This window comes from Mercenaria mercenaria, chromosome 4 (assembly GCF_021730395.1).
Source record: "Mercenaria mercenaria strain notata chromosome 4, MADL_Memer_1, whole genome shotgun sequence".
NCBI lineage: Eukaryota > Metazoa > Mollusca > Bivalvia > Venerida > Veneridae > Mercenaria > Mercenaria mercenaria.
Window position 1 is genome coordinate 30776742 of NC_069364.1, and position 13293 is coordinate 30790034.

The 13293-nt window shown below is 35.3% G+C and overlaps 1 protein-coding gene across 1 annotated transcript in view; it reads right to left on the reverse strand.

The window, feature by feature from the left end:
• The window catches only part of LOC123551381 (diacylglycerol kinase zeta-like), a 183638-nt gene that overhangs the window by 51413 nt on the left and 118932 nt on the right, over positions 1–13293 (reverse strand). The window contains exons 14-17 of the mRNA XM_053542118.1: positions 11209–11271; positions 10414–10487; positions 5363–5471; positions 4347–4546 (exon numbers count right to left, since the gene is read on the reverse strand). Of these exons, the coding sequence (XP_053398093.1) occupies positions 4347–4546; positions 5363–5471; positions 10414–10487; positions 11209–11271 (446 nt within the window). The remainder of the gene's footprint in view (positions 1–4346; positions 4547–5362; positions 5472–10413; positions 10488–11208; positions 11272–13293) is intronic.

Here is a 13293-nt window from a genome sequence, read left to right on the forward strand (position 1 = left end):
TATGCAAGGATTAATTTTTGCGAGATGTAGGGCCTCGCGAATATAGCGAAAATTAAACCCTCGCAAACATTTCTGCTTTTACAGTAGCACACAGATATGCTTTTTCTTTTCTTAATTAATTTACTTTGTATATAGCCATTATAAATCTCCAGAGAGTCAAGTTATTATTTTTCAAAGTCACAAATAAATATAATCTTAATCAGAAGAGTAGATTCTCCTTTAAGGGTACTGGTAGTTTCGATCTTCAAGCAGTCAACAAAGCAAGTATATTAAATGTGCCTCAGGAATAGAAAGCAATCTAGGGTTGGGTATCAATTTACAATCAATTTTTTGCCATGGTAATTCGTGATAATTTAGTCGGTACCATAGTAATGTACAATAACTATAATCGGCAAAACTATGTGTAACATTAACAGGAATACAGTCCCCCATTTACATGTTTTTTCCAGCCCCATGTTGGCAGCTACATTTTCATGAAAGTGAAAATATATTACCACTCTTATCTAATTATCTATGGCATGTCGGATGAAATATCTGGAACAGGGCCCGGCAAACGTGTGTATTAAATTTAAGTCCTATTCCATTCCCTCACTAATAACAGACTTTTTGCCTCGTATAATGATGTTACCGCTTTTCTAAATTTAATCAACAAGATAAAAGCGTCTCTTGTTTACTTCCATAAAGAGAAGTTAAAACCTTTTTATTTGATAAAACCATGTTGGTTATTTTCCCACTGGCGAAAACTCAGTTAGACTTTATTTTATTATACAATATGTTATTTGGGTATCTGCAAGTCATAATCACAAATCAGATTACTCGAAAGGTATTTTCTGGTACTGTTTGAGTCACCTTTTCTGTAACATGGTTTTCTTTGACTTCTCTGTCAATATACGACTGTAAATATTTCGGAAAAACTGTCAAGTGAGGTAATAAGAACATTTTAATCCTTACCCTGCTATATTTCTATAATGAACTTGTCCTTCTTTCAATTCGGACAGTACCATTAACTGTTAAAAGGGATGCATACCAAAAAGATACTGACTGAATAGTGAACAGTGCAGATCATGATCAGACTGCACTAAGCTGATGCAAATTTTGAATTTTGGAATCTATATAATCATTTGTACAAGTATCATTGCTGAAGGGAAAATTTAAGAAAGTCAAGTCAGATTGTGACAAACTGACTTAACTTTCTTCAACTTTCACTTAATAAATACTCAAGACAGAATGACTATTTCTGTTACATTTTTTTCTCTTTTCCTTATCTCTGAAGGCCTACTGGTTTCCCAGTAGTTTCCGGACCCCAAGTACTTTTCCAGACCTTTTACATTTCATGCTATATAGACTACACCATGGTAAAGAATCTGGGTAACAATATCAAATCATCTAGATGTTTGTTGTCTTTCAATAGCAGAGAAAACTGGCATTACAGAGTCTCTAGGTTATCTGAATATCCCGGTTGTTTTCACTTGCTTAGTTGTTATTGTTGCAGAAATTGAGGCCCCTTGAAGCTAAATATCAGTCAATTGATGCTCCCTTTTGCAGACAATATAATAAAAATATCCTCACAGTATTAAAGTAACAGTGAAAGTCAAACAAAAATCGACCTATTCAATACTCAACTTTAAATTATCGATTAAAAATAAGAGCCAAAACTAAACAGGGATTTACCTAAGATACCGTCTCTGCATTTAGTGCTTATATATTTTTAGCACAGCTGATTTTTAGTAGTAGTGTCCATGGCCGAGTGGTTAAGGCGTCAGACTACCAACCTTGTGGTCTGTGTTCAACACCTAGTTTCATTTCTTTTTTTCTTATATTGCAAGTTATTAATTTCTTTTTTAGCCTGACGTGCAAACGTCATTTGACTTAACTGTAATGAGCGTTTTATAAATCTAGTATTTGATAAATTCTTGAAATATACTTTTCAAATCATTATCATGCTTTAGAACTATGTTATAATTTTGAATATATATAACAAAATCATAAATATTTGCTTTTACAGAAAGGTTACAACTGTTCAAATGAAATGTCCCGAAAACAACTTGGACTAACTGAGATATTAATGGAATTAATTGCCCCTTTTGAGGCCTCATCTACATTCATGTTATAAAACGCAGGTGTAATATGAAGACTGCATGGTGTAAATGAAGAACCTAGCTTTTTTCTGCGAAAATTTCATGTTTCTATAATGTTTTGTTTGAACGTTATTGGCAAAAAAATAGCAATCTCGGTCCGTAAACTATTTGGAAACCTGTGAGTATATTGATCTTCTACACAGACAACCGTAAAAAAGAAACTACCATCAAAACAAGCATAAATCTTGCACAAAAATAAGCAGGAACAACTTCCTTATTTTCTGTCTCCTAAATTGTAAACAAATATCCCTGTTTTCATTGTACTTGCATTTCCTTTTAGTTGGAAACCAATCTTTTTGCTTTTAACCAACTAAAAGCATTTTCACACCTAGTTCGTTTCAATTAACACGAGAATGCCACTCGCAACTATTCATCTTGATATAATTTAATCCCGAAGGAGAATCAGAAAGTAACTGGACAGCATCTGCACTAAGGATTGCTGAGCAATAATTGTTGGAAATGTCCTTACTCTTTTTTTTTACAATTTTCTGTGCTAAAGGTTTCTAAGAAACAACTGTAGGAAATGCCCTTAATTTGTTTTTTTTTCTTCAATTTTTGAACTGACCATCAAAAGGCAGATGTTTTTTAATCTAAAATTTTGGTAATTTGTGGTAATAAAATTTCTATTTTGACTAAATTAATTGTTGGATCTATATGCAACTTTCAGAAAGATTTAGCTTAACATCTGCATTTTTTTTTAATTCTGGAAAAAAGAGAGAGAAGAAACAACAAATTCATTGGTCAAAATTTTATACAGACATATTCCTATGAAAAATACATTTCTGTCCATAATACTGAAATAATTCAAAATACCTTCAAAAGTCAACTAGATGTGTGTATACTGAAAGTGATCAACATATGATTATGTTCCTTGTTGATAAAGCACCACAAAATTTTCGCCCCTTAATTTACATTTTTGACTAAGTCAAGGGTCATAACTTTGGTCTTGTGGAATGAAATCCCAAACAAAATCTCAGAAGCAAAACTTCACATGCTGAATAATATTAGCATCAAGTTTCATGACTCCAGGTCAAGTACTTTTTGTGATACCTGCAACACAAACTTTAGGCATAGTTTGACTAAGTCAAGGGCAACAACTCTGCTAAAACTGAGGGAAATTCCAAACAAAACCCTAAATGCACAACATGCTGAATAATAATCCTATAAGGTTTCATAATTCTAAGTCAAATACTTTGAGAGACACATTTCACACATACGTTAGGCCTTTTATACACAATCCCATACTTCTGCCAAATTAAGGATCTTACTGAATGAATTCCCAAACTTAACACTGGGTATACATCTCTGCATGTTGAGTAACTATCCTATAACGTTTGACGATTCTAGGTCAAATACTTTCTGAGATATACATGACAAATTTGGGTAGCGGGTGGACAGACATATGATTAAGGGTTAATCTAGGTGTTCCCCCAAAAATTTTCTAAGTTGGGGGTGGAGATGGGGGACAAAAACGTTCCTACCATCACCACTGGAGATCTATAGAACCATGTTTAACTTATATATCTGGGTCTTGCAAAATGAAGATAAACAATATTATAGATACAGTGCACCAAACAGTAGGTCATCTGTCGCCTTATAAATAATTCATACACTTCTAAGTGGTTTGTCAGGAAGCTGCAGAATTAAACCAATGGGGACTCATAAATTTAATTAAGTATTAATGACAAGGGATTGTTTCAACTCTGTATATTTAATCTACCAATATGAAGCTGGTATCAGCAAACATTTGACAAACATTGTAGTTTCGAATAAATTTGATTTTTTTTTCAATTTTTATAGAAAATGATTGAGTGCCTTAGCATATTTTCAATACATGAAACTTTAACATGAAACTAAGCATAAAAATAAAATATTGTAAATCTGCTCATATTTTACAAGTAGACCTAAATCTTGAAATTTTAGTAAGAATTACTATCCTGCATATGGTATTATATAATTATTCTTTAAAATCAGGATAAATTCTAAAATTTAAAATCGATAAACTGCATGTATATAGTCTAAAACTGTTATTATATTGCAAAATTCTCTGACTTGTAATCTTTTATTATAAACTGTATATGCTGTAAAACTCAAAATTTCAAAAAAATGTTTTCATACATTATATTCTGAAATTATACTTTCATCCAAAAAGAAGCATTTTCACTGAAGACAACTATCTAGCCACATTTCACCAGAATAGAGACTTACTCATTGGTTATCGGTACAGAGCCCCGCCTCTTTGGTTTCATAATCATATTCACTTGGTTACGAAGACTAATTCGTATCACAGATGGCGCTAGGCGACAAGGTTCGCCGTCCAGCTGCATTGGTATTGGTTTGGTCGTCGTCAATTTCACTTCTCGACATTGCACTAACCTCTCGCCGTGGCCACCTATCTGCAGAGTTGCCTAATAAAAATATTCTCATTATAGAACACACAATGATGACTGGTAACATCCATGTGATTATGTATTTTTGAATGCTATTTCGGAAGTATTCAACATTTGAATTAAAGACGCCTGAATTACTTACAGAAAACACTCAAAGAAAAATTTAATGGCAAAATGTAAGTTCAAATTTTGTATCTTACACATATTGCAAAAGAAACATTAAGCACAGCAATGTAATATCTTGTTTCCTATTTCAAGCCCCTTCTATACAGTAATTGGAGAATACAGAACATTCATGTTACCTACCCTAAAATAATGTTTAGACTTAATAAGACCTAAAGTTTTTGTTCAAGGGACACAGAGTAACAAAGTTAAATTCCCTTTTCAGCATTTTGATCCCAACCACTGTATTCAGAGTTTAAACTCTATATATTTACTCATAAGTATGCATTTCCCTGATTTTTTTAAGACTTATTTTCCCTATCTGGAAAACCTGGGGATACCATGATTATATTTTGTCAAAAACTTGTTTTTTTGACAAACACCTTCAACTGTTCAGAGTCCAGAAATTTACCCTTACTTTTTATTCATCCATGGCAGAGACTTTACTAAGTTAATCTTTAAGTAGGATATGACAAGGAATTTCATGGATTTCAAGGCTGCATTTATTCCAAACACTGATGTTATCCTTACTTTTGATATCTTTTTAATTTAAAATCCACAGATGTCTGATCAATATAATAGTTTTGATAAAACCACAACAAAATCGAATGATTTAAGAGTATTTTAACACAAAATGAGACAACGATTATAAAACTGAAAATAACTACATACCAAAGAAGAGTATGTAAAACCTATCACTTCTAGATAGCCATCGTCATGTTTCTGGGGTTCAAACCCTGCAGCATTTGGATTGCCCCAGGGAACTGTTCCACTTGCATATCTGGATGGAAAGAGAAAAATACAGTTTTGTTACATTACTATGTACTCACAGCACTAAAAAGTCAAACATGCTATACATGCCCCTTTTTTACTAATAGTTGCCTTTACTAAAAGATATACTGCAGCTCTTCACCTATAAGACAACAGATTTCTCCCCTTAGAATCAAGTTCCCACTGTAAACTATATCCATATATCACAGTCAAGGTCATAAAATGGTGAGAAAAACTTTTTCTAATCAGAACCTATCTTATACAAGAAACTGCTAATTCTATTCAAATTTGAGACCCTGTCTTATAAGCGATCTGCCTTACATTTAGTGAATATATACAAGAGGGCCATGAAGGCCCTGTATCGCTCACCTGACCTATTGACCTAAAGATCATCAAGATTAACATTCTGACAAAGTTTCATTAAGATATGGTCATAAATGTGGCCCATAGGGTATTAACTAGCTTTTCCTTTGACTTGACCTGGTGACCTAGTTTTTGACCCCACATGACCCAGATTCGAACTTGACATAAAGAGCATCAAGATTAACATTCTGACTAAGTTTCATGAAAATAAAGTCATAAATGTGGCCTCTAGAGTGTTAACAAGCTTTTCCTTTGATCTGACCAAGTGACCTAGTTTTTGACCCCACCTGACCCAGATTTGATCTTGACCTAAAGATCATCAAGATTAACATTCTGACCAAGTTTTATTAAGATCTGGTCATAAATGTGACATCTAGCTTTTCCTTTGATTTGACCTGGTGACCTAGTTTTTGAGCCTACATGACCCAGATTCAAACTGGACCTAAAGATCATCAAAGTTAACATTCTGGCCAAGTTTTATGAAGATATCATCATAAATGTGGCCTCTACAGTGTTAACAAGCTTTTCCTTTGATTTGACCTAGTTTTTGACCCCAGATGACCCTATATCAAATTCATCCAAGATTTTATTGAGAGTAACATTCTGACCAAGTTTCATTAAGATTGGGCCAAAATTGTGACCTCTAGAGTGTTAACAAGCTTTTCCTTTGGTTTGACCTGGTGACCTAGTGACCTAGTTTTTGACCCCAGATGACCCAATATTAAACTCGTCAAAGATTTTATTGAGGGTAACATTCTGACCAAGTTTCATTAAGATTGGGCCAAAATTGTGACCTCCAGAGTGTTAACAAGCTTTTCCTTTGATATGACCTGGTGACCTAGTATTTGATCTCAGATGACCCAATATTGAACTCGTCCAAGATTTTAATGAGGGTAACATTCTGACCAAGTTTCATTAAGATTGGGCCAAAATTGTGACTTCTAGAGTGTAAACAGTCAAATTGTTGACGCCGACGGACGACGGACACAGGGCGATCACAAAAGCTCACCTTGAGCACTTCATGCTCAGGTGAGCTAAAAAGATGTGAAATTTCCAATCTAACTGAAAGATTTAAATTTGAAACTTTTAATGCAAGCGCAGTTGTTACATATCCTTCTGAAAACTGCAAGACCAGTAAAAAATATTTCATTTCAATTAAGCTTTCAAACTCAATTTCCAAACTAAAGAAAATGCGAGAGAAGCAAACACAGAAACAAGTTTCAAGCACGTACACAGAAATGTTGAGTTAATGGACAAAACCATTTGAGCTGCACCATGAGAAAACCAACATAATGCATTTGCGACCAGCATGGATCCAGCCCAGCCTGTGCATCCGTGCAGTCTGGCCAGGATCCATACTGTTAGATTTCAAGCCTTATTGCAACTAGAGAAACTGTTAGCGAACAGTATGGATCCTGACTGGTCTGGATCCATGCTGGTCGCAAATGCACTATGTTGATTTTCTCATGGTGCGTCTCATTTACTGACTTTGCTTCTTAAATATTTTACTGCATCACATTCAGCCCGACTTTATATTGTATATGTGACAAAAAATCCAGTTCATTTATTCTTAAACACGATTTAATGGCTCCTATTCTATCACCCTGGGAATATCTTATGTAATATAACTTGATAAAGTTCGGAAAATGCTTACAACTTTCGGGATGATGAGGTGAAAAAGACATTAGCGGAAAGCCCGGTATTTGACAATCTGACAAATCTTGTTTAACATACTCCTATCATGAGAGAACTATCTAAATATAAACTGACCTAAACATAACTAGAAGAAAGTCTACAGGCTGACACATTAACTGACTTTAGAACCCATGAAAATGCCAGCAATCCAAAATACCAAATGTCAATATATGGTATTTTCATTTATGACTTCTTTAAATTGCTTTGCTGGATTTCAAAGGGTCATAATGACTTTAATTAAAATGTGGCTGCCACATTTTGTGTTATGAACATGAAATATACTATTTTCTTGTTAAATCCAATGTTTGATCATTGTTTTCTTTTTAATTTGTCAAAAGTTTGACTTGATGATTAACATCATAGAAAGTACTATAAAATGCATGGTTCTGATTATCTCCCTTTATGACCTTGACTTTATAATTTCATGTGTAATATTGAAAGAGGCGTTTTTCTAACTATTCACTTATGTGTAATCTCTATTTGGACAGCAGCATAACCTGGTTTTAACATAAAATTAAAAGCCTTATGGAACTTTAAAATACATCAGAACAGTTACGATCATGTAAAAGACCTAATTGGTGGAGGAGGATCCTAGGTGTCCCATTGGGCATTACTTCCGACATGAACCCCCAGTAGATCCACTGACTTTTTGCAAGCAAGTTATGCGATGATTCCTCACCTAACCCAAGCAAGGCCCAAAAGGGAAGCTTTGCTCTGAGAATTTATTCTGCACTTTGTACCAGTAAAACCAATCCCAGTAGGATACTGGGAGAAAACTTAAATGAGCCGTGCCATGGGAAAACCAACATAGTGGGTGTGCGACCAGCATGGATCCAGACCAGCCTGCGCATCCGCGCAGTCTGGTCAGGCTCCATGCTGTTCGCTTTTAAAGCCTATTGGAATTGGAGAAACTGTTAGCGAACAGCATGGATCCTGACCAGACTGCGCGGATGCGCAGGCTGGTCTGGATCCATGCTGGTCGCACACCCACTATGTTGATTTTCCCATGACACGGCTCAAATCGATTAAACAATAATAATGGTCCACCACACCAGAGAAATGGGAGAAAACAAATCAATTGCTCTCCCTTATACAACTAAATGAGCCGCGCCATGAGAAAACCAACATAGTGGCTTTGCGACCAGCATGGATCCAGACCAGCCTGCGTGGATCAGGATCCATGCTGTTCGCTTTCAAAGACTATTGCAATTAGAGAAACCATTAGTGAACAGCATGGATCCTGACCAGACTGTGTGGATGTGCAGGCTGGTCTGGATCCATGCTGGTCGCAAATGCACTATGTTGGTTTTCTCATGGCATGGCTCAAATGAAAACTAATAGAACTTTAATTAAATATTTTCAATGAGATTTATGTTCAAATTAACAGTAATTATTGTTCAGGTGGCATTTTCTTGTATGGAATTTAAATTGCATCTCAACAACTAATGAGCGAATCATGTGAATTCCATGAAAACAAACTTTTCTTTCTCATTACTGTGATTAAGACATAATACGGTGAGAAATCACAAGATTACGTATAATTTCTGCAGTTTCATATGAAAAACCCAGCACATGTTTCTCTGTGATCAGAAGCAGGAAGGAGCATTATTATTATCTGTATTAATGACCCTGGCCATGGGCAAAGACAGCACCAAACTAGAGCTATCATTAAAGGGGGTTAATACTTTTAGACGCTGCTTTGATACTGGAAAAGTAGAATATTGCAATCACAACTTTTGACCTTAATGTCTGGCCTTGACCTTGGACTGAGTGACCTGGCTTGTACACTGTAAGTTGTGTTGATGAGGTTTACAACTGATTCTAGCTTTATGAAAATCCTTCCTGTGGTTTAGAAGATATGGTGTGGACATGAATATGTTGTCTGACCTCTGACTGAAGTGACCTTGACCTTAAACACAGTGATCAAAGTCATGTCCTCTGCATGTTGTCCTGACAAGGTCAATGATTGATGCTACTTTTATGAAAATCTTTCAAGAAGTTAAAAAGCGAATTCAAAGTGAAGACATTTGACCAATGACCTCAGTGTGACCTTGACCTTGGAGCTAGTGACCTGTCTTGTTCACTACACATGTCATTTTGATACAGTTAAGAACTGACGCTAGCTTCATGAAATCTTCCCAATGGTCAAAATGTCCTATGGAGCAGACAAGAAGTTAAGGTTTTTGACCTTCAACCTCAAAGCAGAAACTTGTCAATGGACCTAGTAACCTTGGCCCTGAATGTTGTTTTGGTAATGATAACAATTTTAAGTTAGTTTAATCAGAAAATATGCAGTGAACACAACAGATGGATGAACGGACCAATCGCCAGGAGAACATAGCCACCAACGGGTATAAAAATGTTTTTCCCTTTCTACAGCAATCAAGACAATTCAACACTCGACAATTCAACAGCCTTGTCAACTGAATGAATATAAAATATGAATATATAGAGTACTGCTTGTCATAATATATTCTCACAATGAACAAGTGTGTGAAGTTTCAATCCACTCCCGTCAGCAGATACTGTGATACCAGATAAAATATAACAATTTAGTTTTGGAACCTGTGCAGTCAGTTTATCACAGTAAATAAGGGTGTGAAGTTTCAACCCATTCCCACAAGTGGTTACTGAGGAACCAGCTTACATACAACTTAACCAAAACGGGATGTCGATAGAAGGGTGAGTCCAATAGCCGATCAAAAAAACAAAATTTCTATGTTTAGCAACAATGGCCTTGATAATGATCATTGAGAACTCCAACCTGCCCTTCCATTTTTATCAACCCACAAGTCTCACTTAAATATAAACCCTGTATTACACATTACTGAAAAGTATCCAAAATCTATTTTTAGTAACTCTGACCTTGACATTATATATAATTACAGTGTTACCTTGGAATGTTGAGAAATAAGAGAGAATGAAGCTTCATATCCACAATCTTCTGTGTTAAATCAACACCATCACACTGTAAACATAAAATATCACATGGTTAACATGAAAAATATTGCATGGTAAACAGTTAGTACAAAATATATCACATCTGAAATATTAATGTCAAGATAAAATTCTCTTCCAAGCTGAGAGAGAGAAAGAGAGGTTAGATGTTTGGATGTAATCAAGATGCATTGCTGAATCTTTACAGTCTGGTGTGAGAAGGACAAATTCGTGAATTTGACATTACAGTATGGTCTCGGAAAACCAAAACTTGCTTGTCGTAGGGAGATAGCACCGGTTAATCACTAAGAAACTTGTCAAATGGGAAAGAAACTATCTGCTTTTTACAGAGGCATTTGCTCCTCAATTTTTTTCTGTCTGCCTTGATTTCCAGTATATCAAACATGCAGAACTACCTTGACAAAAGTTTAACTGTAAAACTGAGCTTAAAGTTGCTTACTGATCATATTATGCCTTACTGATATATCAACTTAATGAAAATTACGACTGAACTTTCCCTGAAATATTATTTACAGCACCGTGAGAGCAAACTTCTTGCAGCTGTGAGAGTAAAGCAATTTGTATTGTAGTCCAATTCGTTATTGCTAAGCAAAGCATAAAGTCAATTTAGCTTTGACTCCTAGTTATGAATTGAAAGTTTTATTCAAATTTAAACAGATTATGTATCTTACTAGAAATATTTTTTTTTGTAACGCCCCGCTGATATTTCAAGGCAATTTTATCATACTTACGACGAGTTTAATCTGTTCGGAGAATCCTCTCCAACTCCTTTTCAACATATCACGACCCCCTGCCTGAAAACAAGCAATTACACTATTAGAAGTTTAAGTCTGAAAATAGGTCTCAGGATCATACTTTAATTTTGTCAGTTTTTCCTTTAGCAGTACTTTCCACTTAGCAGTTAACAATTCATTTTATTTCAAACAGTAACAATGTTTACAGATTGCACAATTTTCAGCTCAATAAATCGTCACACACTCTTTCCTTCTCTAACCTAAGTCACCCAACACATGTCACATGACAATTTTCTAGCTCATTAAGAACTAGAAGAAAACTCAGACATCACTGCTGGCATTATTTTGAGAATGGATCGGCCACAGAAAAGGATCTTATGCAATTCAACCTCCCCCAGCTTGACTCAAAACAAATATATCTTCATCTTTTAACAATTTTCTCATAAAGGCCATAACAAATAACCTGTTATTTACACCCCATTTTTTCATGAAGCCACAATTTTTTTTAAATATAAAAATAACAGTAGATGACTATATTTGACCTTTCAATTTGCACACTTACTCTGTGCAAACTTTTCATCATTTCATGGTTTAATCCTCAGCCCCTCTCCCTTTTGACAAAAAATTTTGATGATAATCTAGCAAATAATTTATAATGGCCTACAAAGAACAAGACTTAGTAGAATGTGTCTGTAGGACACAGGGTGTGCCCCCACTGGTACATTTGTCACAAATATGGGGCAATAATTCAAATGTTTGCAGTCTTAGTGGGTATAGCCTCAACAAACATTTAATATATAGGATCCATTATTCTAGGCCACATATTTTTTAGCTATGAGCAACAAAAACAAAAAATCCACTATTCTGGCTATTTCAAGGGCCATAACTCCGTGTACTAAAATCTCAAGAAGAATGCCAAGTGTGCAAGGTCACACATGCAAGGTTTAATAAATTTACATCAAATACTTTTTAGCTAGGCATGTCATTAGGTGAAAATATGCATTTTTGACTATTTCAGGGGCCATAACTCTGGATATAGGGGGCGGAGCCAGACGAAAATTATAAGCTGCGCAAGTTCATATCATGATTAAGACTCATGCAAGGTTTCATCAATTTATATGAAATACTTTTTGAGCTAGGCATGTCACAAGGTGAAAATGTGCATTTTTGACTATTTCAGGGGCCATAACTCTATATATAGGGGGCGGAGCCAGACGAAAATTATAAGCTGCACAAGTTCATATCATGATTAAGACTCATGCAAGGTTTCATCAATTTATATGAAATACTTTTTGAGCTAGGCATGTCACAAGGTGAATATGTGCATTTTTTTGACTATTTCAGGGGCCATAACTCTGGATATAGGGGGCAGAGCCAGACGAAAATTATAAGTTGCGCAAGTTCATATCATGATTAAGGCTCATGCAAAGTTTCATCAATTTATAACAAATACTTTTAGCCAGGTGCATCACAAGGTGAATATATGCATTTTTGACTATTTCAGGGGCCATAACTCTGGAAACAGGGGGCGGAGCCAGAAAAAATTAAGCTGCACAAGTTTATCATGATTAAGACTCATGCAAGGTTTCATCAATCTATATGAAATACTTTTTGAGCTAGGCATGTCACAAAGTGATATGGCATTTTTTTGACTATTTCCGGCCATACTCGATATAGGGGCAGAGCCAGACAAAATTATAAGTTGCGCAAGTCATTTCATGATTAGGCTCATCTAAGTTTCTCCATTAAATCAAATACCTTTTAGCAGTTGATCACAGGGAATATGCTTTTTGACTATTTTCAGGGGGCCGTAATCGAAATAGGGGGCGGAGCCAGACGAAAATTATAAGTTGCACAAGTTCATATCATGATTAAGACTCATGCAAGGTTTCATCAAGCTATATGAAATACTTTTTGAGCTAGGCACGTCACAAGGTGAAAATGTGCATTTTTGACTATTTCAGGGGCCATAACTCTGGACATAGGGGGCAGAGCCAGACGAAAATTATAAGTTGCGCAAGTTCATATCATGATTAAGGCTCATGCAAGGTTTCATCAATTTATAACAAATACTTTTAGCCA